Here is a 27,203-nt window from a genome sequence, read left to right on the forward strand (position 1 = left end):
TAAAAAAAAAAAAAAAAATCTCTACTTCTGCTTCACTGACTACTCAAAAACCTCTGACTGTGTGGATCAAAACAAACTGTGGAATAGTCTTAAAGATATGGGAATACCAGACCACCTTACCTACCTCCTGAGAAACCTGTATGCAGGTCAAGAAGCAAGAGTTAGAACTGGACATGGAAAAACAGACTGGTTCCAAATTGGGAAAGAGTACACCAAGGCTGTATATTGTTCACCCTGCTTATTTAACTTATATGCAGTTTCCATCATGAGAAATACTGGGCTGGATGACTCCTAAGCTGGAATTTAGATTGTCAGGAGATATACAAACAACCTCAGATATGTAGATGAAACCACTTTAATGGTAGAAAGTGTAAGAGGAACTGAAGAGTCTTTAGGTGAAGGTGAAAGAGGAGAGTGAAAAAATCCAGCTTAAAATTCAACATTCAAAAAATAAAGATCATAGAACCCACTCCCATCACTTCATGGCAAAAAGATGGGGAAAAAGTGGAAAGAGTGTCAGATTTTATTTTCTTGGGCTCCAAAATCACTGTGGATGGTGACTGCAGTCACAAAACTAAGTCGCTTGCTCCTTGGAAGAAAAGCTATGACAAACCTAGAAAGCATATTAAAAAGCAGAGACATTACTTTGCTGACAAAGGTCCATATATTCAAAGTTGTGGTTTTTCCAGTAGTCATGTATGGATGTGAGAGTTGGATCATAAAGGCTGAGTGCCAAAGAATTGATGCTTTCAAACAGTGGTGCTGGAGAAGATTCTTGAGAGTCCCATGGACAGCAAGGAGATCAAGTCAGTCAATCCAAGGAAATCAACCCTGAATATTCTTTGGAAGGACTGGTGCTGAAGTTGAAGCTCCAATACTCCAGCCACTTGATTCGAAGAGCCAACTTATTGGAAATGACCCTGATGCTGGGAAAGACTGAGGGCAAGAAGAGAAGGGGGTGACAGAGAATAAGATGGTTGGATGGCATCATTAACTCAACTGACATGAATGTGAGTAAACTCTAGGATATAGCCAAAGACAGGGAAGCCTGGTGTGCGGCAGTCCATAGGGTCACAAAGCGTCAGACATGATCTAGCAACTGAACAATATGCATGAGCAAGCACGTACAAACATGCCTCCTGGATATTCTAAGCATCTTTAAAAATCAGCTCCACAAAATATATTACGCACTAAGCCCTTAATAGACAACAGTCTCTGATCTCAACTTGCTTGTAATATGAGAAGAAAACAGCAAAAAATTAAACAACATAACTTATTAGAACAGCTGTCTTGAGATGGCATGCAATTTACTGCCAGAGAGAACCAACAAATGACCTTGGTAGGAGAGCAAAGCAAAAACTAATGTAGGTCTCAAAGGAGAGCCTGAGTAGCATTCAGTTATGAGTACAGATCCCCTTGGCTGCGCAGACCACCTCAAAGGACAGAGGTTAACAGTCTCCTCCTAGGACACCAAACACATGCCAATCATCTACCCATCAAAAACCAGTCCAGTTGAGCTCAAAGAAATTAAACAAGTATTTGTTGTACAAGGAGGTAGAGAAAGAGTATGTTAAGACTATCTGGAAGATTTATTTCAACCAATGCTGTGGACACCTATGGCTGCACTGGGATAATCAGACCCTCATACTTCAAGGCTATAGGAGAGAAAAGTGGCAGCGGCTGGTCAGTGAAGGTGTTGCCATGTGTCATTTCTTGAAGGAACTTCCACTCTACATTTCTAGCCTCTCCTCTACAAAACAGTGTCCATGAGACACCCACCGCCCAACCCCTTCCATAACCTCAAGTCCTATTGCGCCTATAAGGTTAGGTTCTCACTTACCTTTCCACCTTGTGACGTTATTTTCAAAGATGCAAAATGCAATTTTATAAAAAGGAAACACTTTACATGTCATATGCTTACTTGTAACCTCTACCAACAGATTTCAGGCAATCCAAAAACTGTGGTACTTCATAGTTCACCAGTGTTTTAAGCTGACCGTCTCCTACGCCATCCCGATACACAATAATTCGACTAGGCATGTATTCATTGCAGCTATTCCAAGCCCTTAGAGCAGCTGAAAGAAAGCCAGGAAAGTTTTAAATACATTAACACAGAACAAAATATATGTGCTTCTACCAAACTCCAGGCACAGTTTTTTTGTTTTGTTTTGTTTTCCCAGAAGCACAGCTTTAAGATAACTTCTTGAAGACTGGAATTTGGAGGCCAGACTGGAACACAGCAGGTGACTTACCTTGTAAGCAGACCTTAAGCCCATCTACTAGTTCTTGTCCTCTGTCTTGAAACACACAGCGAGAGAACCAGCTATTCGGAGAAAAAATGACTGAGGTGAGAACACAACCATACAGAACTGTTTCACTTTTGAATTCTTCCATATCTATGCAATTTATTACCTTTAACTTCCTTGATGAAATCTTAAACGGAGTTAAGATACAGGAAATCCCTCACAGACAATTTTTTTTCTCATTATAAATCAATTCCAGCACCAAGGAGGAAATAAAATCTAAGTTGTAATAGCCAGATATGCCTCCTAGGTTTACACATCAATATACACAGAAGCATACTAATACTATACTCCTGGTAAAAGACACTCTTCTCAAAGATAAAATACCTTGAAATACACCCAAGTATCAGTAATGCCAACACATCAATGCTTCAATTTTCATTCTTCCTATTCTTGGCAATTCTATTAGTTGTAAGAAAAGCACTGAAAAATAATTTCACTATGTTGATACACAAGTGACTGGGTAAACTTGAGTGGGTTTTCCAAAATAAAATTAACATGGAAACTTGAAATTACATTCAAAGTAATAAATTTATTAAAGAAGCTTTTAGAGACTGTCACATTTAAGGAGATGCATCCTCTCACCAAATACAAATAATAAAATAACCTAGAATGTAGTCTGACCACTACAGATTAAGGGCCAGTGAAGGACATTAAAAATGGTTAGAGTAGCTAATAACTGGTTTCTTTCCTAACTATTTTATTGGATCTAATGTAAAAGAAACCAAGTTTAAAAATTAACACAATTCTGGTACTCCCCAGACACTGGCCCCTGCACTCATGTCCTGTTTGCCTATGTTCAGCACTTAATCGACGGCTGTCAAAGCCCACCTACCGAGTCATCCCTTCATTGATGCTTGCCACAAATCCTGCAATTGACCTCCGTCCAGCTGTGGTATCATGGTAACAATCAATGCCAACTATCATCGCTAGCTTCAGCTTTAACAAGAACATCGTAATTTTAGATGCAATGGAATGCCAATACAATAAAAAAATATTTTTTTAAATAACAAAATTTATATCTACCAGTTAAATCAAACTTACAGGCATATCAACCCTCCAAAGCTCTCCTCCCATCTTGCAGTTCATCTGCAGCGCAATCTTTGTAGCAATGGCCATGACAGTCTGTTGTTTGCCTAAGGTTCGGGCCACCACACACTGACTTGGAGTAGGGCAATCTGTACATAAGTATTTTTTAATAGCATCATATTTGTCTTTCCGATTACTTGATAACAGACAAACAACCTAAAAACAAACAAAATGTCCTCATCACAAATAATTAGGAAACTGATAATTAAATTCAAAGAAGAGAGGAAACTAAACCCACCTGTGATTCATAAACACATAATCGTTTACTGACATTAATACTTTACTATCCATCTCTGCCACGGTGCTAGTAAGTATGACATTAACATTTATATAATGCTCACTGAGAGTAACTGGGTGCTCAGTCGTGTCCAACTCTTTGCAACCCTTTGGACTGTAGCCCGTCAGGATCCTCTGTCCATATAATTTTTCAGGCAAGAATACACTGGAGTGGGTTGCCATTTCCTCCTCCAGGGGATCTTCCTGTGCCCCTTGTGTCTCTTGCACTGCAGGAAGGTTCTTTACCGCTGAGCCATCAGGGACGCCCATAATGCTCATTACATTCAACTAATATATACTAAGAACGAAATCAAGTTAAGCAAACAATTTAAAATCGAGTATCATTAAAACTTGAGAAGTTAGTTAAATATGGTCTGTTACCAGCTTGGAATAATTTAGGAGTAGGGAATAGGGCAAAATAAGTTAGTGATAACTTACAGGTGGACAAATAAAAGCTTTTCTAAAATGCTTACAATTTTCATTTACTCATGCCTTACCTAGAATCACAGCTTTTAAACTCTCAAAGCTCTGGCTTGGGAGTATGATCAAACTATGAAATTGCCTAGAAGTTCATGGGCAATTCTGGGGAAACTGAAATGACTGATCTAAACAGACGCCTATCCCAAATGGGGGTTAGTCAAAGGATACACATTTCCAGTTAGAAAGTAAGTTTTGAGAATCTAGTGTATAGCATGTCGATCACAGTTATATATACATTATATACTTGAAAGCTGCTAACAGAGTGGATCTTAAAGGTTATCACCACATATACAAAGAAAAACTGCAATTACCTGAGATGATGGAGATATTAACTAACATGCTATGGTCATCATTGCACAATATATCAAATCATCACACTGTGCATTTTAAACTCACACAATGTTAAATGTCAATTACATCATAAAAAGGCTGCAAAATTAACCAAGCAACTACGCCACCTATATTTGCCCAAATTCTGAGGATTCAAGTTCTGGAGCTGAATCCAACACTAACTTACTGCTATATTCCCCAATTTATAGTCCCAGATTCTTATTTTTCTTGCCATAGCCCCCAGTAAAATAATTTTCCTACCCTTGGTGTCTCTATTACTCAAGACAACCTAATAGCACTCTGCCTGTGGCATATGAGACAAAGGACTAAAAGGAATCCATTAGAAGAAACCCACTCATTTCTTAGGTTTAAAGCAATACAGGTATATTGTTTTTCATTAAATATGTCTTTGCCACCTTATTAATTATACTAAGTGTAACTACAAATATACTAATTATACCACATGTGCTGAACAAGTTCTGATTTCTACTCTTGTGCCTTTTCTCCTCCCCACTCCCTCCCTGAAATTTTCTAGAATTAGAGCATTTGAGTCTGGGTAAATTTAAGATGGCTTTGTTTTCTTCCATCCCTTCCTTACCATTTGCAGTGCCCAAGCTCCTAGGCACACAACTAAAGCCAGCATTAACTGAGCTACCTTAGGAAGGTAAAATATGTGTTTTGTGACTTGTTTGGGAACCTAATTATAACATTTTTAATACTGAGCTCAAGTTCCAAGGTTTACCAACGCCCCATTTACAACAACTGATTTCAGGTCAGCTGCCTACATATCAACTAGCTACTTACTATCTGGGTATCTGACGTAACCTTTTGCTGTAAGACTCTTAAATAGGCTTCAGTTCTATCATCCACTTCAATCCTAGAATGGAAATACGTAATTCAACATTCAGAAAAAGTTAACCAAAAAAATGTACTATGTGTTAAAAGGTTCCCACAGATTGTAACACAAGCAACACTTCTGGGTGAAATAACGAAATAGAACACCAGGAGAAGCCATGTAGTCAAAAGGATTTCTAACACACCCAACAGCAATTGCTTGAGAAATAGTCCTTTTTTTGTCTCACTCATTCTTAGTGACTCGAACACATTTCTGTGTCCACCCGACAAGGGACTTTATCAGATCTTTAAATTAAGATAATTTAATGTTTTTAATAGTTTTTAACAGTTTGAGTTCCCACCTTCCAAATGACTATGAGTCAATTTTCAGAGTAGAAATGACTTGATAAACTTACATTATTGCTTTTTTCATTTGTATGCCCATGGCTGGTGTAACTTTAAATAGATTTTGTATCAACGAATTGGCTGCTTCATAATTTCTTCGAGTATAGATCAACAACCAGTTATCTAGTGGCTTAACACTAATTAATGGTGCACCTCTTGTTTCTTTTGACCAATCTGCAAATTGTGGATTGTAATCAAACTAGAAGAAAGTTCAGAGACATTGTAAGTTCTCAGGGATAAAGCCAAAAATTCTTCAATAATTCTACCATGGCATAGTGCAAATCTCAAAGTACTACTTTTAAATTTGACCTGCAGTCATAGATAAATGCTCTAAGTGAGGAAAAAGAAAAATGTATTCAAAGGATTATAGCAATTTTATTTAAAATACACTCTTATTAACAGCTGCCACTCAAGTGCTCACCTGTGTTACAGTATCTTAAACTGTGGCCTTTTTTTTTAAATCTTTTATAAAATCTTACAAGGATAGGTGCTATTTACCTTATAATAAAGATATAAGAAACAAGGCCTTGAAAGTTAAGTGACTTTATGACTGAGGTGTCAGATACTAAAGGCAAGCTATGAAAACATCTGACAGTAAGGCAGAAAGCTAACACATAACTCAGTACCTATATCTATCACAGAGGGAAAAGCCTGTTTTTTACATGTCCTACCCACCTCCCGAGCAACTCTTATACAAGAATATGTATTTACTACAAAGGATAATAAAGCAATAGTAATTAAAATATTAAGCTACATGATTAGGTTGTTATCCACAGAACATTTCGAAAACAGAAGAGCACAGCTTTTTATAAAGGGATTCTTAAATTTTGGTACTTGTAGTGTTTCAATTACACAAAAACATTTTAGAATACTTGCTTTCTTTTTCTGGAGAGAAGATATAAAAGGTATCACAATATTTCATATATATATATATCCATGTATGTGTTTATGTGTGCAAATATATATATCCCTAACAAACAAATGGTCCAGGCAAAAATGAAGCTAAATAAACGGGGAGTTTTCCATGTAAAAGTTCACTGTAGTGGCAGACAAAATATCAACCCAATTAGATACTTAAGAGACTTCTACTATACCTCACTTTAAAAAATTCAGGTTACTTAAAAAATTAAGCCACCTTTTATCTCAGTCTCACAGATGGTTTTGAAGACAAGCTACAGGCTTTGCCTTCTCGAGTGTTCCCACATTTCTTCCTCCTGTATTCAGATCGGTGGACAAAGAGAGGATGTGGGTCAGGGAAAAGAGGAAAGGACTACACTGGCATGGAATTAGGCTATTCGTGCTTGCTTTATTGTGACTGTGAACCGAACCTGATTTCACTGACAACTTTTAAGAACTGCCTTACTGTTTTTCCACCTTGATGAATCTTTTCTGCTTGCAAAATTCTTCCTGAGAAGGACAGTAAGTTGGAGTCAAAGCTCAAACCCCAGTCTCGAAGCTCCCTCTGCACATTATCATCTCTGTAAATTTAACATATTGCTTTTCACTAATGTAAGGAAACAGAAAAAACTAATATATACAAGCAAATAGACACCCACAGCAACCTATAACAAATGTCAATGTTTCTTTCAGGACTGAAACACTGGTGAGAATGCTAGGAAACACAGAAATGCTTTTCTCTTATTATGTCTATGTTTCCCTTCACAATATCCTTTCATTTAAAATTCTGATGCCCAAACTATCTCCTCCTCAAAGTAAACACAATGCTATAACAATTTCACTTTCTATTTTATTCTCTTTTTCTAACAGAATTAGAAATACCATGGTTTAACTTAAGGTGGAAGTCGCTCAGTCATGTCTGACTCTTTACAACCCCATGTACAGTCCGTGGAATTCTCCAGGCCAGAATACTGGAGTGCATAGCTGTTCCCTTCTCCAGGGGATCTTCCCAACCCAGGAATTGAACCCAAGTCTCCCACATTGCAGGCAGATTCTTTACCAGCTAAGCCACAAGGGAAGCCCAAGAATACTGGAGTGGGTAGCCTATCCCTTCTCCAGCAGATCTTCCCGACCCAGAAATTGAACCCAGATCTGCACTGCAGGTGATTCTTTACCAACTGAGCTAATTATTCCCTGACAAATAGTAGCCTCACTTAGAAACACAAAGAACCCACCCTGAATACCGCAAATACAAATAAAAAACAAAATTAGTTTCTGTCATTCCCCTGAGAAAGTCACTCCTCCAAACCCACATACAATAAAGAACTGAAAACATACCCCATAAAGCACAGATGACTTACTTATGAATATAATCAATCAGTCTTCCTACTTCACGCTGCCTTTGCTCTGGAGTCAGTCTTGTATGAACAGCCAAGTCTTTCATCACATTAAAATCATTACGCATTTTATCAGTTAAACCTTTAAACAGAATAAAACCATACAGTTAAAGAAACAAGAATCGTGCCTAACTATATTGAATGTAGGGTGGTGATGAGTGAAGAACTCCCAGGAGACAAACCAGTTTTAAGGGCCGGGCTGGTGGCGGGGAGGATGGGTGCGGAAAAGGAATGTTTAATGGCTCCTAGAACTGAAGGGGAACTACACAGTGGCTTCACCAATGGAGACAAGTCAGCATACCTGTGAGGTAGCAGAGCTCAGGGATGAGCATGGCTGGGCCTGGTAATGTGCCGCCAGGGCCTCTCCTTCTCTTAGGCTGACTGACCAAAACTGGCTGTTTCAAGTCAGTGATTTCTTGGTTATATTGCTATTTAAGGGAAGAAAGATATCGCTGTTCACAGTAAATGCCTTTAGTAACATGTTAATGGACAAAAAAGTTTCACTTTTTAAAACTAAGCATATATGCTAATAGCAAGGCTAGTATCTGTTTCCAAGTAAAACATACTGTCTTTCTGGTCCTATTAAAATAGGTTGTGATTTATAGACTCATCTTTTCTCCTAAAAACTTAAATGGTCAAGGATGGTAAGGCTCTAAGTTTTGACTTTTTGTTCCATTTCTATTTACTTCATTTTTTTGACTTCTTGGTTCAGAAACAGTAGTCTGTGTAACTCCAGGTCTTCACAACAGCGTAATTCCTCTAAAACTACTCATAGTAAGGATGAGCTCATGAAAGAAGTCTCACACTAAGAATAAAGGGGGGAGGGAAAATGTGCACACTCTATGGAACAGTGTTAATTAGGGAAAGTTGAAAGTTTACTTTGCAGTTGAATTTCAACTGAGCAGTATTAAGGTTCCCCATCTTAAGACTGCCCACATGTAATCACTGTCTAAGATTAGATTTACAATATGTAAAGAGACCAAACATGTTGATGTCTAGGATCTAACATGTGTGAGACAGGTCTCTGGCCTCCAGGTCAGCCCTACAATTCTAGACCACAGCAGACCTCTTGCATTCCCTTCACTAGAGAGGGCTTCTAGAAGCCCTCTCTATCATTTCCTGTATCCTCTCCTAGCATCGTTACCCTGGTTAATTTAGCTCTAACTTTATTCTCAAATAAAATCACATCTGCAGTAATACACAGGCCAGCAGTGCCATCACGGCCATTCCGTGCGTGCTGCCCTCCCCACAAGCCTCCTCCACCTGCCCTTCCTCCTTCCTGCCATGCAGTCAAGGTCCCGGCCGCCTACCATCATGAAGTAAGAGACCATGAATTTCAGCTTGCACTGACTCTGTCCCACACTCAACTCTTTACCAATCATCCAGGCAAAAAAATTCCAAGTAGAACATGCATATGTGACCTCTGCTCCACTTATCTGTATTATTTATTTTATCATACTATTTTTATTAGGGGTCTATTAACAGTCACCCTGCTTACACATCATTCACTTGGGTATACACACAGGTAGAACGGTGGTAGTGATTTCAGAAGTATTCCTATTTCTCTATTTCACAAAGGGCCTTAAAATGCATAATTCTTAATTACAGAGCTGTGGGATTTCCCTCTTCTATATTCTTAGTGCGTAAAAGAAAGCCTGTCAGTTCTTTTAACACTTTCCCCTACATCTGAAGAACCAGCACTTTCATTTCTGTTTAATATTAGATTTTTTAAGTTATTGACCATGATCTTCCCTTCCAAAGGCCCTTCTCTCCCACCCTGAGTACTTCACTTCCTAGATATTCTCTTCAACATATAATATCTAAGCCATCACTTATTACTAAAACTGAATTTCCACTACGAAGTTTTAAGAATGCCTTATTTCTTTCACATATTTCAAGTCCACCCAACTGTTAACATATTATATCTGAAGTCTTTGCACAGACTGGAGATCACCTGAAGAGTAAATATATAGCAACTGGGGACCTGAGGCAGAACCCTGAAGTATGTCAACAACTAATAGGATGTTCACTTCAATTGTGGAAGAACAAGCAGGCATGCAAGATTCGGTACTAGTCAGAGAAGGGGAGAATTTTCCTTGATCTTGCTTCAGGTTTAAATCAACTTTCAACTGTATCCTCTCTGTACTTGCTGCTGATGTATACCAACTCTACCCATCCCTGATCGTGCTTATTCAAATGAACTACAGAAAAATGCCAGAGCTCGTTCGTCACAGTAACCTCTGACACTCAGAAGAATCTAGGTCAAACGTGGTTCAAGTCTACAAGGAATTTTCAGAGGTTAAAAACAGCAGTAGGGAAATCAAGCTGAGATGACCCTTGGCCTGTTTTCATTTTGCCAGAGTAAGACCAGTTCTTAATGCAACTTCTTAGGGCATCATTTCCCTCCAGAGTGGCATCTGATCTTCTCATTCACAGGAGAGCAGCTGAAGATCAGGCAGCAACAGATTTTTCAGCAAAAAGACATTTCAAAGATCACCAGTCAGATGAATACTTTTGACATAATATATATAAACACACACACACACACAATAGTTCATTTATTCTACTTTTCAGAAAAAAAAATCTACAGAAAATAGAAAAAGTTATATAAATTTTAGCACTTCAAAGACAAGCTTTAAATTTTAACTGATGTGTTTTCCTGCACTTCTGACAGAGCACATCAAATGGGAAGTGACTTCTAAGAATTTAGGAGGCAGATCTGCTCATCTCTGACCACTACAACAATGTCTGATGCCTTCCTATAGAAACATTTTATTTTCTTCTAGTCAGTAGCTGTTCTATTAGGTTGGTCCACAAGTAACTTCAGTTTTACACTGTTGAACTTTGCCATTTGATATTGGAATTCATTCTTAAATAAATGTGGTTATACATCATTTTAATGTACATTTCTTGCTAATGACTTATTACTTGCTGCTTATATTTATTTCAGACTATAGAAATGTTACACAAAAAGCAAATTCAAGCAATATTTTTTTTAGTTCAAAATGTATCATAAAGCAGCAGAGACAACTTACAACATTAACAATACATTTGGCCCAGGAACTGCTAACAAATGTATACTGCAGAAGTCTTACAAAAGACACAAGAGACTTGAAGATGAGGAGAGCAGTGGCCGGCCATCGGAATCGACAATGACCAACTGAGAGCATCACTGAACCTGATCCCCTTACAGTTATACCAGACGCTGCTGAAGAACTCAACGTCGACCATTCTGTGGTCATTCTGCATTTGAAGCAAACTGGAAAGGTGAAAAAGTTCCACAAATGGGTGCCTCACAAGCTGACCACAAACCAAAAAACTAGTTTTGAATTGTCTTATTCTATGCAACAATATCAAAAGTGGATTTTATACAACTGGCAACAACCAGCTCAGTGGTTAGACCGAGAAGCAGCTCCAAAGCATTTCCCAAAGACAAACTTGTGCCAAAAAAACCTTTTTCTGGTCATCTGATGCTCATTTGATCCACTACAGTTTTCTGAATCCCGGTGAAAACATTATATATGAAAGGTATGCTCAGCAAATTGATGAGATGCACCAAAAACTGCAAGCCTGCAGCCAGTATTAGCCAACAAAACAGGCCCACTTCTCCACAACAATGCCTAACCTCACATCAATAATCAACGCTTCAAAAGTTCAAACAATTGGGCTACAAGGTTTTGCCTCATCGGCCGTATTCACCTGACCTCGAGCCAACTGACTACCACTTTTTCAAGCATCTTGACAACTTTCTATTGGCAAAATGCTTCCACAACCAGCAGAAGGCAGCAAATGCTTTCCAAGAGTTCATCTAATCCTGAAGCACAGATTTTTACACTATAGGAATAAACAAACTTATTTCTCGTTGGCAAAAATGTGTTGATTGGAATGCTGCCTATTTTGGTTAATAAAGATGTGTTGGAGCTTAGTTATGAAAGACCAGAGATCTCTTCAAGAAAATTAGAGATACCAAGGGACCATTTCATGCAAAGATGGGCTCGATAAAGGACAGAAACGGTGTGGACCTAATAGAAGCAGAAGAGATTAAGAAGAGGTGGCAAGAATACACAGAAGAACTGTACAAAAAAGATCTTAATGACCCAGATAACCACGATAGTGTGATCACTCACCGAGAGCAAGATATCCTGGAGTGCAAAGTCAAATGGGCCTGAAGAAGCATCACTTTGAATAAAGCTAGTGGAGGTGATGGAATTCCAGCTGAGCTATTTCAAATCCTGAAAGATGATACTGTTAAAGTGCTACACTCAATATGCTAGCAAATTTGGAAAGCTCAGCAGTGGCCACAGGATTGGAAAAGGTCAGTTTTCATTCCAATCCCAAAGAAAGGCTATGCCAAAGAATGTTTAAATTACCGCCAAATTGCACTCATCTTCCACTCTAGCAAAGTAATGCTCAAAATTCTCCAAATTAGGTTTCAACAGTACATGAACCAAGAACTTTCAGACGTACAAGTTGGATTTAGAAAAGGAAGAACCAGAGATCAAACTGCCAACATCCACTGGATCACAGAAAAAGTAAGAGAATTCCAGAAAAACATCTACTTCTGCTTCCTTTACACTAAAGCCTTTGACTGTGTGGCTCACAAACAAACTGGAAAATTCTGAAAAAGATGGGAATACCAGACCACCTGACCTGCCTCCTGAGAAATCCATATGCAGGTTAAGAAGCAACGGTTAGAACTGGACATGGAACAACGGACTGTTTCCAAATTGGGAAAGGAGTATGTCAAGGCTGTATATTGTCACCATGCATATGCAGAGTACATCATGTGAAATGCTGGGCTAGATGAAGCATAAGCTGGAATCAAGATTGCCAGGAGAAATACCAATAAGCTCAGATATGCAGATGACACCACCCTTATATCAGAAAGCAAAGAGGAACTAAAGAGCCTCTTGAAGAAAGTGGAAGAGGAGAGTGAAAAAGTTGGCTTAAAACTCAACATTCAGAAAATGAAGATCATAGCATCCAGTCCCATAACTTCAGGGCAAAGAGATGGGGAAACAATGGACACAGTGACAGAGCTTATTTTCTTGGGCTCCAAAATCACTGCAGATGGTGACTGCAGCCATGAAATTAAAAGGCGCTTGCTCCTTGGAAGAAAAACTACGACAAACTTAGACAGCATATTAAAAAGCAGAGACATTACTGACAAAGGTCTATTCTGTCATAGCTATGGTTTTTCCAATAGTCATGTATGGATGTGAGAGATGGACCATAAACAAAGTTGAATGCCAAAGAATTAATGCTTTTGAACTGTGCTATTGGAGAAGACTCTTGAGAGTCCCTTGGACAGTAAGGAGATCAAATCAGTCAATCCTAAAGGAAATCAGTCCTGAACATTCATTGGAAGGACTGATGCTGAAGTTCCAGTACTTTGGCCACCTGATGCAAAGAACTGACTCACTGGAAAAGACCCTGGTGCTGGGAAAGATTGAAGGCAGGAGGGGAAGGGGACAACAGAGGATGAGATGGTTGAATGGCATCACCAACTTGATGGACACGAGTTTGAGCAAGCTCCAGGAGTTGGTGACGGACAGGAAAGCCTGGCGTGTTGCAGTCCATGGGGTCCCAGAGAGTCGGACATGACTGAGCAACTGAATTGAACTGATGATGACTTGAAATTCATGGTCCAAAGCCACAATTACTTTTGTACAAACTTAATGTTATTTGTCTCTGGTGTCTTTTTCAATTTAGTGATCACTGTGCCAAAAGCTAGAATCATCTTTTACAAACTGGTGCTGGAAGATCAACCACTGAACTTACTATCTAACCTCCATGTAACAAGTCTGTCTGACTTCTGTCAACATGTTAGACAAAGGTTAAGAGTTAACCCATTTGCAGATTTATCACAACTGATGCTAAGGGTTCAAAGATCTTGAGCTGCCATTGGCAGATGAAGTTTTTGAAAAAGTGCTAGTTACAGAATCAGACAGTATGGTAAGCTGTTAACTTGTATTTTTTATCATCTATTATCTTTGTCCTCTACATGGTTAAATTCAAATGTAATCCTGAATCTGCTTCAGAAAAAGAACCAGTAAAGAGCACATCTCACTTGCTAATGAGCTAACTATGCTGTGACTGGGTTGATAAACATATTTATATACAGCTTTAAGAGCCACTTGTTCCATATGTATTAGAAAATTCATTAGCTATTAGAAAATTCTACTGAAGGTATTTCAGATTTCTCCTAAGGTCCAAGCAATTCACATTAAAAAGATAAAAATCAATATTAATGTCTTACCTTCCTGTAGTACTCTAAGAAACTGACTTCAGAGCCATCTGCTTTCTTAAAGGTACTCTTTGGATTCTGGTCCCAGTCAATATCATCTACTCTGTATGTTTTGTTGTTATACCTATGACCAGTTGAGATTTGTCAATATTTGATTAAAACATGTAGAAATGTTATTAAAAAGAAAAAACTAGACAACATACACTTTCTAGAAAATAAAATTTCAAATCATTTGGTAATGTGCAATAGTATAGAAAGAACAAGGAAACAAATTTCTTAAAAGCTGTGAAGCCTGGTGTGCTGCAGTCTATGGGGTTACAGAGTTGGACACGACTGAGCAACTGAACTGAACTGACGCTAGATGGATGGGGATGTAACTAAATTAATATTAGAAAATAAAATTATAACTAAAAAGGACAGAAATAATTGGATATTTCTCCTTTTCAGATGAGTATATTCCCCCCAATCTTTTAACTCTTAAGAGAGGTTGTAAGTTTCCCTCCCATTTCTGTGCTACTCTCACCTCTCAATCTTAAACCCTACTTCCCAACTAACATTTTAGGGCTAGAAAGCCCAAACATCTTAAGACTTGTAAAATTAGTTTACATTCTTAAAAGTCTTACTTGGTGAGAACAATTAAACCAATCAGTTCCTTAGACACTTGTTCTTGAAATTTGTGTTCTTCGGTTTGATGAAACAAGTTGAACATGAAATCTAGAACAGTTTCACTTCGAAGAACTTTATGACTGACATCAGTGCAGAGCATGATGTTATTTTCATACTGAAGAATAGAAGTAGTGAAGCCAGGCCAAATCACCAATCTGTCAAATGGAATGAAAGCCATGAAGTAACTCCTATGAATACCCCAATATGCTTTGTATGTAACAAGTTGTTTTTTACCTCTATTAGCTAGGTCAAAAGGATAAGTCTTTCACTAAATTTACTTATTTTTATCTTTTCCAGATAAATACTGATCTTTTTAAGATCTCCAACAATGAATGTTATTTTATAATAACATTATAATTTCCATTTTAAATTAATACACTAACTTTACTAAAATTTTATATTGATCTAAAAACTTGAAAAGTCTAATTGAAAATATCTACAATTATTATAAATAAACCTAAACCATTTGAGTGTACATCTTGATACACTGCAGTAACTTTTGAAGCAATCATAATTAGGTGATGAGTTTTTGTGATGAGTTTAGGTGATGAGCAAATATGTGTATGTATGGATGTGTAAGCATGTACAGATTTGAGAGATGGACCATAAAGAAAGCTGAGTGCTGAAGAACTGATGCTTTTGAACTGTGGTATTGGAGAAGACGTTTGAGAGTCCCTTGGACTGTAAGGAGATCAAACCAGTCAACGCTAAAGGAAATCGGTCCAGAATATTCACTGTAAGGGCTGATGCTGAAACTGAAGCTCCAATACTTTGGCCACCTGATGTGAAGAGCTGATTCACTGGAAAAGACCATGATGCTGGGAAAATAGAAGGCAGCAGGAGAAGGGGACAAAAGAGGATGAGATGGTTGGATGGCATCACCAACTCAATGGACATGAGTTTGAACAAGCTCCAGCAGCTGGTGATGGACAAGGAAGCCTCGCATGCTGCAGTCTATGGGGTTGCAAAGAGTCGGACACAACTGAGCAACTGAAGAGCAAATATAAACTTTGTGTTGGAAAACTCTATGCATTTTCCCTGCGACAAGTAAATATCCCATGATCTTTAAAGCGCCAGGTATCCTGGGATGTCTCCTTTATTGTTCAAACCAAGTTAAATGTTCATTTAATGTGATGGGTACCATTAACAGCCATAGTAAATCTGATCATTTCAAAACAGAGCATCACTTTCAAAGTCTGTGATTAAACCTAAGAAATAGAAACTTCCCAATTTATACAAACCTATGATTTGGAATATCAATTGGGTCACTTGGGTTATAGTAATTCCGTCCAATTTGTTGCAAATTCATGATCTTCAAAAGCCTAGAATTTGAAAAGTCAGAATAATGACTACTGATAAGTATCCCACACTACAATTATAATGGCATACTGCTTACAGCATAGGTTGGCAAACTATAGCTTGTAGGTGGGCCAAATCCAGCCTACCTGCTGGTTTTTGTATGGCCTAAGAGCTATTTTTTTTAAACAGCTTTTAAAGGTCTAGAAAAAAAATCAAAACTATAATAATGGATAAAGATGCATGAATTATAAGAAATTCAAGTTTCAGTGTCCATCAGTGAAGTGTCCATCATTGGAACACAACCATGATCGTTATGTGCTCAATGACTGCTTTTCTGCTTCAACAGCAAAGTAGAATGGTTGAGATACAGATAATATGGCCTGAAAAACCTAAAATGTTTACTATCTGGCCATTTGCAAAAAAAAGAAAAAAAGTTTGCCAACCCATCATTCACAGAAAAGTAAATCTCCTATTGCATTAATTCAAGTAAATATCTACCAAGATTAATCAGTAGCAGATATCTTATGACCATCTTAAAAGGGTAAATTACAAACCCCAGTATTATGTCTCACTATTCTCACACCAATTTCAGTCTCATCCAGATTGCTTCCCACTCAGCAGGTGGATAGAGGGCAGTCTCCTTAAAACATGTGTCCTAATTTTGGATTTGGAAAAAAAGAGTATCCACACTGAAAGCAAATTATAGAGCATGCAGTATATGTCCTATGATGGAAGAAATAAATCTGAATAGGCCTAAATCCTGCCCTGTTTTCTGAATTGGTACCCACTGTGGGAGAGAAGGAATATAAGGTTAGTGACAGACCTCTGAGAGACTGTGTGTTCTTAATAGAGGCTCAAATAGGATTTAAAAGGTCTAATCTCAACACAAATAAGGAAGTGAACGACATGACACTTGCTTAAAGCAAATAAATGAGATTTATATCAGTATATCACACCTAAAAATGATTAAAACTCAAGAGTAACCCAATGATCTTAACCAATCACTGTCAAATCTAGGTACTAAGTATACAAGTACTTACTATACTTGCCTTTCAACTTTAGATTATTAAATGTTATTATTAAAATGTTAAAAGAAAAACAGTAACATACCTCCTGAAAATAATATTATAGAACTGCAAACAAGTTGGTGACGTAGGTGGGAGTTCATTTGTCAGGGTGATTGTTATCCTCACGTGCTCTCCATTTCGAGTCTGACTAAAAACTTCAGTAACCTGAAGCCAGAGTGATGGAAAACCAAACTTTTGTTAAAATAAGCCCAATACATAAGCCTGTTGAATAAGGCAACAATCTGAGCCATCAAGATCAAGCTCATGAAAATTGAGAAAAGTTAAAAAAAAAAAAGAATGGGTATGAGAAAATGATTTTAAGTCCTTTATTATTACTTGATTGTAATGATTAAGTCATTCAGGTAGATCTAAGAGTGATACAATTATGCCAGAACACCCTTTGGGGGTATTATAAACCCTAACAGACAGAATGGGGTTTCTCTAAAGCTACCCTAGAATGTTGCAGTTTGGCTCTGAGGTGGGAATCCCCATTTCCCTCTCCCCATTCCAACAACTAAAATAACCTTGTGCTGTAGTCTTTTAGGTAAAAATAGTATCGTTCCATCAAAAGCATGACACCTTCCAATTAAATCCTCATGTTGAAAAAGAAGAGCTGAGCGGAGTCTTCTGGCTTCCATCAATGGATTATAGTCAATGTGATACTGATATAAGGCCCACTGGGGACGGGATGTCAATCGGAAATGGTTAGTGCTTAGCCTTACGATAATACCTGAAGAACCTGTAAAAGTAAGTCATGTTCGATTAATGATATGTCAAGTTTATGCTTCCTTGAAGTCTTCACTGTCATGCCAAGGCAGATGCAGTTCTGTACGCAAAGAGCTAAGAGCAACAGACAACACAAGTTCTCAGACATCTGACTTCGGGGACTGCTATTCTATTTCCATAAATTACTGGAAGCATCCATTTAGAAAACAATTATCCCTAAAGTAATTTACAACTGAAGCAATGAAATCTTTATAGCAAAAAGCATTAAAGAGAAAAGTGATCTATGTGATATGTATCCAAACATTTCAGTGCAGCTGAAAACATCTATGACCTATTTCAAAACCAAAAAGGAGAGGAAAATGGAAAAAGTATCCATGCAGTCTTTGAACAAACAAACTCTTTCACCCGAGCAATTCATCATACAAATAAACACCTAAGTGAAAGTGCTTCAATTTACTGTCCTGTGTACTTGAAAAGTAATCTCATGACACTTATTCTTAATGATTAACCTACCTGTTTTTGATTCTTTCACATGATCTAGGTTCTGTCTTGTATTCACACCAAGATCATGAAAGTCTCTACGACGACCTCCTCTCTCTGCTAATGATAACTCCTGGAATCCAGCAGATATCTGGAGTTCTTTAAAAAAAAAAAATAACAAAGAAATAAATACATCTAAGTAATACGCAACATGACAAATGCAATTCCCAAAGTGCACTACGGCAGGAAACCCAAAGCCTCCTGTGGCGCTAAACACAGCGCGTAACGACCCTGTCAGGATGTCTAGGTGTCTGCCAGCCCAAGGAAAAAGCAACTTCGCAGCTAGACCCTCTTCCATGGAGCCCTGCTTGTCACCACCCTAGGCAAACTCAGCTCCCTCACAGGACATATATAGAAGATCAAGATGACTGGACTGATTCAAGAACTTAGAAAAATACATTTGCTGATTGGGTAATTATTTTTCTGTCTGTAGGCATAATACCACCTAAGGGCCTTAATATCAGTATTTTCACAACTTTTATGATATAATTATAGCTGTAAGAATTGGCAGTTTATAAAGTTTAAATGTGCTACCTGAATTAGAAAATGTTGAAGTTTAAAATGTAATTTCCTCACCAATTCCCTTAAAAACCAGCAGAATGGGTGGGATGAACCTGTGCATATCCCGTGACCATGATACACATCTAGGGGTAGGTTAACTATCAGTACATGGTTACTTGCAAAAACTGTGGTTAAAATATCCAAATTATTAAGTCTTTTAATCTGTATAAAATGTTTCCAGTGGTCATGTATGGATGTGAGAGTTGGACTACAAAGAAAGCTGAGCACTGAAGAATTGATGCTTTTGAACTGTGGTGTTGAAGAAGACTCTTGAGAGTCCCTTGGACTGCAAGGAGATCCAACCAGTCCATCCTAAAGGAAATCAGTCCTGGGTGTTCATTGGAAGGATTGATGTTGAAGCTGAACTCCAATACTTTGGCCATCTGATGCAAAGAGATGACTCACTTGAAAAGACCCTGATGCTGGGAAAGATTGAGGGCAGAAGGGGACGACAGAGGATGAGGTGGTTGGATGGCATCACCGACTCAATGGACATGGGTTTGGGTGGACTCTGGGAGTTGGTGATGGACAGAGAGGCCTGGCGTGCTGCAGTTCATAGCGTCGCAAAGAGTAGGACACGACTGAGTGACTGAACTGAACACTTCATATAACTAGTATGATGTGGACCAAAGAACAAATACAAGCTATATAGACAAGTGTTAAATTCTAGCTTGCAGTTAACATGCATGTTACCTTGTGTAGCAGAGACTGCTGACTACACAATAAACAATATTTCATTATTTTAAAAGTTTATTTAGGAAGTAACACACCTAATAGGGGATTCCCAGGTGGCATAGTGGTAAAGAATCGGCCTGCCAATGCAGGAGGCAAGGGTTTGAGCCCTAAGTTGCAAAGATCCCCTGAAGTAGGAAATGGCAACCTCTCCAGTATTCTTGCTTGGGAAATTCTGTGGACAGAGGAGCCTGGTAGGCTACAGTACATGTTCTCACAAAGAGTTGGACACTACTGAGTGACTGAGTGCACACACATACCTAATAGACTAAAATTTCTACCTTCCTTGCACATAAGGATGGCCTAAGAGACTTTTGCAGAAATTACTGGATGAAACTTCTACGAAAGCACCTTAAAGGCATTAATAGCTGGCTTTTATATTCTCCACGCCCCTAGCTGCCAGTCTTGCCTGGAATCTGGATGTGATGGCAAGAGGGAGCCCAACCAGACTTTCTGACCAAAACATAAATCTTAGTGACAGAAGTCATGGACTTGGGAGAACAAAAAGATAAGGGAGACCAGTCCTCTTCTAATCACAAATGCTAAAATTAGCTTAGAACTGCCAGCTTCTCAAAGAGAAGTAATGTAGCTCAAACAAAATATATCGGTTCCTGATATATCTTGTAAACAAGTTATTTTAATATGAGGTTCAATTTCTACACCTGAAAAATTGATTGTAACAGATTTTTACTGGAATGTGGTAAGTTTTAAGTAAGAGCTTCATTTATAAAGCACTTTAAAAGTACTGCTAAATATGCTGGTTCTTGTGCCTCAAGATTTTCAGGGGCTCTAGTTTTAAGTCTTATTATCTTAGTTTTTTTTTAATTGGAATTTAGTTGCTTTACAATGTTGTGTTAGTTTCTGCTGTACAGAAAAGTGAATCAGCCATACATATATCCCCTCTCTGTCACCACAGAGCACTGAGGTCCCAGTGCTATACAGTAGGTTCTCATTTCTCATTATGTTATACATAGTAGTGTGTGTATGTCAATCTCAGTCTCACAGTTTATCCCACTCCCAGCCCCATCCCCTATACCCCCCTTAGTGTCTTATTTGTTTGTTCTCTCTCTGTCTCTACATTTTAAAATCTTTCAGTATCTGGGGGCTTCCCTGGTGGTTCAGTGGTAAAGAATCTGTCTGCCAATGCAGGAGACAGATCAGGAAGATCCCCTGGAGAAGGAAATGGCAACCTACTCCAGTATTCTTGCCTGGGAAATTATATGGACAGAGGAACCGGGCAGGCTACAGTTCCTGGGGTTGCAAAAGAGTCAGACATGACTCAGCCACTGAATAAACCCCTGGTGAACTTTTTATACTAAAGACTTTCAGCTTAAGGTGTCCACACTAACAAAGGTCAGGTATACTGAATCTAATCTGAGAGCAACAACTGGTCATAAATGCTTAATTTGAATTCTTCCTTGAAAAATTTGAGTTTCTCTTGAAAAAAAAGTTATGGATATGAAAATCTAACTGCAAGTTTCTGAAAAGAATAATGACGTCTGCTCCCCTCTCCACATATAGTACTGCTACTATTAATACTTTAGTCAAAATTTGAGTAACTATCAATCTAAAAGATGTTTTAAATGGGGATACAACTGGAGAAAGAAGATGAACTGGAGCAATCAACCTGCCTGACTTTGGACTACACTACAAAGCTACAGCCATCAAGATAGTATGGTACTGGTGCAAAAACAGAAATATAGATCAATGGAACAAAATAGAAAGTCCAGAGATGAATCCACACACCTATGGACACCTTATCTTTGACAAAGGAGGCAAAAATATACAATGGAAAAAAGACAATCTCTTTAACAACTGGTGCTGGGAAAACTGGTCAACCACCTGTAAAATAATGAAACTGGAACACTTTCTAACACCATAGACAAAAATAAACTCAAAATGGATTAAAGATCTAAATGTAAGACCAGAAACTATAAAACTAGAGGAAAACAGGCAGAACAGTCTCTGACACAAATCACAGCAAGATCCTCTATGACCCACCTCCCAGAGTAATGGAAATACAAGCAAAAATAAACAAATGGGAACTAATTAAATTAAAAGCTTTTTCACAATGAAGGAAACTATAAGCAAGGTGAAAAGGCAGCCTTCAGAATGGAAGAAAATAATAGGAAATGAAAAGTAATCTCCAAAATATACAAGCAGTTTATGCAGCTCAATACCAGAAAAATAAATGACTCAATCATAAAATGGGCCAAAGAACTAAACAGACATTTCTGCAAAGAAGACAGATGACTAACAAACACATGAAAAGATGCTCAGCATCACTCATTATCAGAGAAATGCAAATCAAAACCACAATGAGGTATCATCACACCCCAGTCAGAATGGCTACCTTCAAAAAGTCTACAAACAATAAATGCTGGAGAGGGTGGAGAAAAGGGAACCCTCTTACGCTGTTGGTGGGAATGCAAACTAGTACAGCCACTATGGAGAACAGTGAGGAGATTCCTTAAAAAACTGGAAAAAGAACTGCCATAGGACCCAGCAATCCCACTGCTGGGCATACACACCAAGGAAACCAGAATTAAAAGAGACACGTGTACCCCAACATTCATCACAGCACTGTTTATAATAGCTGGGACATGGAAGCAACCTAGATGTCCATCAGTAGACAAATTGATAAGAAAGTTGTGGTACATATACACAATGGAATATTACTCAGCTATAAAAAAAAGAACATATCTGAGTAAGTTCTAATGAGGTGGATGAAACTGGAGCCTGTTACACAGTGAAGTAAGTCAGAAAGAAAAACACCAATACAGTATATTAACACATATATATGGAATTTAGAAAGATGGTAACAACAACCCTATATGCAAGACAGTGAAAGAGACAGATGTAAAGAACAGATTTTTGGACTCTGTGGGAGAAGGTGAGGGTGGGATGATTTGAGAGAATAGCATTGAAACATGTATACTACCATATGTGAAAAAGATGACCAGTCCATGTTCGATGCATGAAACAGGGTACTCAAAGTTGGTGTACCAGGACAACCCAGAAAGATGGGATGTGGAAGGATGTGGGAAGGGGTTCTGGACGGGGACACATGTACACCTGTGGCTGATTCACCTCAATGCATGGTAAAAACCACAATATTGTAATTAGCCTCTAATTAAATAAATAAAATTTTTTTAAAGGGATACAACTGGAAACTTTGCTCCCCTTCCATGCAGCTTCCAGAATGATTTATTAAAAACACAAATCAGGACATGCTATTGTTCTATTTAAGAGTCCTCCCATGTCACCATATCCCACTTTACAGAGTGAAAACTCAAGGTCTTAATGTCTCTGCTGCTGCTGCTGCTAAGTCGCTTCAGTCATGTCCAACTCTGTGCAACTACAGAGATGGCAGCCCACCAGGTTCCCACGACCCTGGGATTCTCCAGGCAAGAACACTGGAGTGGGTTGCCATTTCCTTCTCCAATGCATTAAAGTGAAAAGTGAAAGTGAAGTCACTCAGTCGTGTCTGACTCTTCGAGACCCCATGGACTGCAGCCTACCAGGGTCCTCTGCCCATGAGATTTTCCAGGCAAGAGTACTGGAGTGGGTTGCCATTGCCTTCTCCACTTAATGCCTCATTAGTGATAAATCTGTTAAGGCTGTCATTTTAATTTCTAAAACACAGTGGATACTTGAACGTTTACTGTGAGAAGCACTTCTCAGATGTAATACTTACAAGAGCAGGGAAAGACGGTAAAACAGGGCTTTGCATTACCCTGAGTATCACTGAGTCCTCACAATGGTCCTTATCTTTAAAAAACATATACCTTTATATAGGTAGGGAACTGAGTTTCATAGAATTCAATTTAAATTCATGAGTCATTGTTTAAAAAAAATGTATTAGTGAAGATCAATACAGAGAATGTTTAGGGAAAATATAATAAAGCAAGTGACCTGGAGGTGTTTTTTGGAGTCACTGGTTTCAGCACTTGATTCCCACTCTGGATTTAGTCTTGTCATTTTTGGCCTCTGAAGATTTTCCAACTATCTTGCCAGATCAGATAATTTCAAAAGGTATTTTAAAAATATAGCACATTAAAGGTATTTAGTTGGAGGATATATATCCTGCTATAATGCTGGATACAGAATTCTTACTTGGCTTATATATTTGAAACTCATGCAACCTTATGTTTCTATTATCAGAAACATTTATAACTTAATGTGACATATTTATTCTAATAGAACGGATTATATCTCCCTGTTCACTTTTTGGATTAAATGGGTAATTTTTTAAAAAAAGATTGAGGAAAATGATTCAATCAGTTCATCCAGGGAAAGTGATTCAATCAGTTCAGTTCAGTCGCTCAGTCACGTCCGACTCTTTGCGACCCCATGAACTGCAGCACGCCAGGCCTCCCTGTCCATCACCAACTCCCAGAGTCCACCCAAACCCATGTCCACTGAGTCGGAGATTCCCATGAACGAATTGTAATCAAGGACCTTAAAAATTAAAACATCATGTAGCCCACTGGGGCTTTCCCAATGGCTCAGCGATAAAGAATCCGCCTGCAATGCAGGAAACTCAGGAAAAGCAGATTCAATCCCTGAAACAGCAACCCACTCCGGTATTCTTGCCTGAAAAATCCTGTCGACAGAAGAGCCTGTGGGTTATAGTCCATGGGGTCAAAAAGAGTCAGACACGACTTAGCAACTGACCAACAATAACACATATTTACTAAAAATACAAAGCTGTTTTACAACTTGTTTTCATTTCAGTCAAGTTTTTACATTCTTGAAAATGGCTAAATGGTACTCCATTGTTATTAAAGTACAACAGGTTTTACCCTTACCGAACAGGTTTTTCCAGTTTTGGGGTCTTGAATATAGTTAACAGTCTTACTTACATGATTGTACTTATTCAGTGTCTGGATAAATTACCACGAATATAACTGCTACTAAAGTGTAATGCTGCTACACATTACAAACGCCATCCAAAAGTTAGTACAATCCTACATGGAACACAAGTTCCAATTTTAAAATTGCCAAAACTGGAAAAAAATAAAATGGAGAATACCAGATTAAAAAATGCTCCAGTTCAATTTAAACTTAATGGTAAGGCTTAGCATTTTCACTGCCCTTTGCACTTTTCAATGATTTGCCTTTTCCTTTGTCCACTTTCCCATCACAGATTCATAAGACTGCTCTGTGTATCAGAAAGATGAGCTGTTTTCTAATTTCAGGAAGTTTCCAAGTTGTCTCTTGAGTCTGACAGTATCTGTCACAGTTCAATTCATAGCACTTCAAGTTCATCTTAGATTTATCCATGTTTTCTAAATTTCATGGGTTTCATCTGTGATGACTAAATATTTGGTCATAGTGGTGCAAGGCATAAAGCAAGGAACCAGCTTTGTTCTCAAGTTTTCCATTTGCTTCAACACTTTTACTGCCCATTTCCCATGCCAAGCCCAGGGTTTTAAAAGCCACTGTTACTACAGTAATTCTCTACGTATATATATGAGTTTGTTTTTTTCAATTCTAAAACCAAACTTATTAACTATTAGAATCTTATACCAAGCATCCAAAAAAATTAGCTTTTGGAACAATGCAGGGAAAAAGCACCATTTTTGGAATCAGAACCGGCGTTCTGACTCCACTGGCTGCCACAGGATGAACCAATACCACACACGTGAAAATATATTTTATAAGTCAAAGTTACAAACACTAAAGTTGGTACAGCTTTGATAAAACCACTAAAGAAGCCAAGAGAATGTTCTAAATTGATTAATACCTAATAAGCACATTTATAATTAGTTTAGAATTTACCTGCTTTGTAAAAGCTCATGTGGGGCTCTAGTATTTGCTCTTTTTTGTTGCCAAGAAAAGAAATCCTGAGGCACTGCGAACCATGGCAGGCTGCACAGCCTGAGGGAGATGCTGGGACTCCTTTTTCTTTAAACAGGATTTTGGTAACTGCTCCCCATCTATTGCTACAAGCGCACAGACACACACAGGAAGCCCTTTCCCTCTCCCTTCACCTTGTGACTTCCCTGTTGCTCCCACTGTTCCTCTCTGTCGTCCACGGCCAACTAATTCCCCCTCTGCTGGCGGCTGCTGAGGTCGAGGCTGAATGTAACCAGGCTGCTGACTCTGCAGTTATATGCAAATAAAAAACAGCATTCTTTTTGTGTCAAGAGGTCACAGACATCAGAGGAAATAACTAGTCAAACAAATCTAAGGCATTCAACCAAAACTGATCTAAATTAGTAATCAAATATCTTACTCTTACGAAGAAATTCCTTCAAGAAGGGTTACCAAGTGAAGTCAAGAACCAACTTCCAATACCCTCAGGACATAGAACACAATTTTCCTTGTTCAGTTCCTACCTCCTTCACAGGATACAGTTTTTAAATTTAATTTGACAGCCTAAGCTGATGAAGGCTTCAGTTCAGTTCAGTCGCTCAGTCGTGTCCGACTCTTTGCGACCCCATGAATCACAGCACGCCAGGCCTCCCTGTCCATCACCAACTCCCGGAGTTCACTCAGACTCACGTCCATCGAGTCAGTGATGCCATCCGGCCATCTCATCCTCTGTTGTCCCCTTCTCCTCTTGCCCCCAATCCCTCCCAGCATCAGAGTCTTTTCCAATGGGTCAACTCTTCGCATAAGGTGGCCAAAGTACTGGAGTTTCAGCTTCAGAATCATTCCCTCCAAAGAAATCCCAGGGCTGATCTCCTTCAGAATGGACTGGTTGGATCTCTTTCCAAGGGACTCTCAAGAGTCTTCTTCAACACCACAGTTCAAAAGCATCAATTCTTTCTGCGCTCAGCTTTCTTCACAGTCCAACTCTCACATCCATACATGACCACTGGAAAAACCATAGCCTTGACTAGACGGACCTTTGTTGGCAAAGTAATGTCTCTGCTTTTCAATATGCTGTCTAGGTTGGTCATAACTTTCCTTCCAAGGAGTAAGGGTCTTTTAATTTCATGGCTGCAGTCACCATCTGCAGTGATTTTGGAGCCCAAAAAAATAAAGTCTGCCACTGTTTCCCCTGTTTCCCCATCTATTTCCCATGAAGTGATGGGACCAGATGCCATGATCTTCGTTTGCCAGTTTGTTTCTCAAGGACTCTCCCTGCAGTTAGAAAAGAGTGACATACTCACCACAGAGGCGCCCACATGCTGCACCATCTCCTGACCACGAGCCCTTCCTCTTGCTCTCGCTCTGGCTCTCCCAGTCATTTTCCTTTTTCTTAAGAGGAAATAATCATGAAGACAATACTCAATGTTTGCGATTATATTTGAGTGTTTCTACAATGCTATCTTTAAACTGATTTGGTTAAGATTCTAAAATAAGCTCCTGGGTAATCACAGAGTTTCCTAGCCTCTTAAGG

At 38.6% G+C, this 27,203-nt stretch overlaps 1 protein-coding gene across 4 annotated transcripts in view; it reads right to left on the bottom strand.

Moving 5' to 3' along the window:
• PIWIL1 (piwi like RNA-mediated gene silencing 1) overlaps positions 1-27,203 on the bottom strand; it is a 37,224-nt gene that overhangs the window by 6,533 nt on the left and 3,488 nt on the right. For 3 of the 4 annotated variants that reach the window (XM_055550200.1, XM_055550199.1, XM_055550198.1), the window contains 17 exons: positions 26,974-27,061; positions 25,846-25,957; positions 18,530-18,655; positions 17,815-18,029; positions 17,334-17,455; positions 16,166-16,246; positions 14,882-15,079; positions 14,271-14,382; positions 8,313-8,439; positions 7,976-8,093; positions 7,081-7,195; positions 5,729-5,916; positions 5,283-5,355; positions 3,348-3,548; positions 3,139-3,242; positions 2,253-2,323; positions 1,922-2,075 (listed from right to left, as the gene is read on the bottom strand). In XM_055550200.1, the coding sequence (XP_055406175.1) occupies positions 1,922-2,075; positions 2,253-2,323; positions 3,139-3,242; positions 3,348-3,548; positions 5,283-5,355; positions 5,729-5,916; positions 7,081-7,195; positions 7,976-8,093; positions 8,313-8,439; positions 14,271-14,382; positions 14,882-15,079; positions 16,166-16,246; positions 17,334-17,455; positions 17,815-18,029; positions 18,530-18,655; positions 25,846-25,957; positions 26,974-27,051 (2,195 nt within the window). In that variant the 5' untranslated portion in view covers positions 27,052-27,061. The remainder of the gene's footprint in view (positions 1-1,921; positions 2,076-2,252; positions 2,324-3,138; positions 3,243-3,347; positions 3,549-5,282; positions 5,356-5,728; positions 5,917-7,080; positions 7,196-7,975; positions 8,094-8,312; positions 8,440-14,270; positions 14,383-14,881; positions 15,080-16,165; positions 16,247-17,333; positions 17,456-17,814; positions 18,030-18,529; positions 18,656-25,845; positions 25,958-26,973; positions 27,062-27,203) is intronic. The other variant, XM_055550201.1, reaches the window with a different exon arrangement.

This window comes from Bubalus kerabau, chromosome 16, assembly GCF_029407905.1.
Source record: "Bubalus kerabau isolate K-KA32 ecotype Philippines breed swamp buffalo chromosome 16, PCC_UOA_SB_1v2, whole genome shotgun sequence".
NCBI lineage: Eukaryota > Metazoa > Chordata > Mammalia > Artiodactyla > Bovidae > Bubalus > Bubalus kerabau.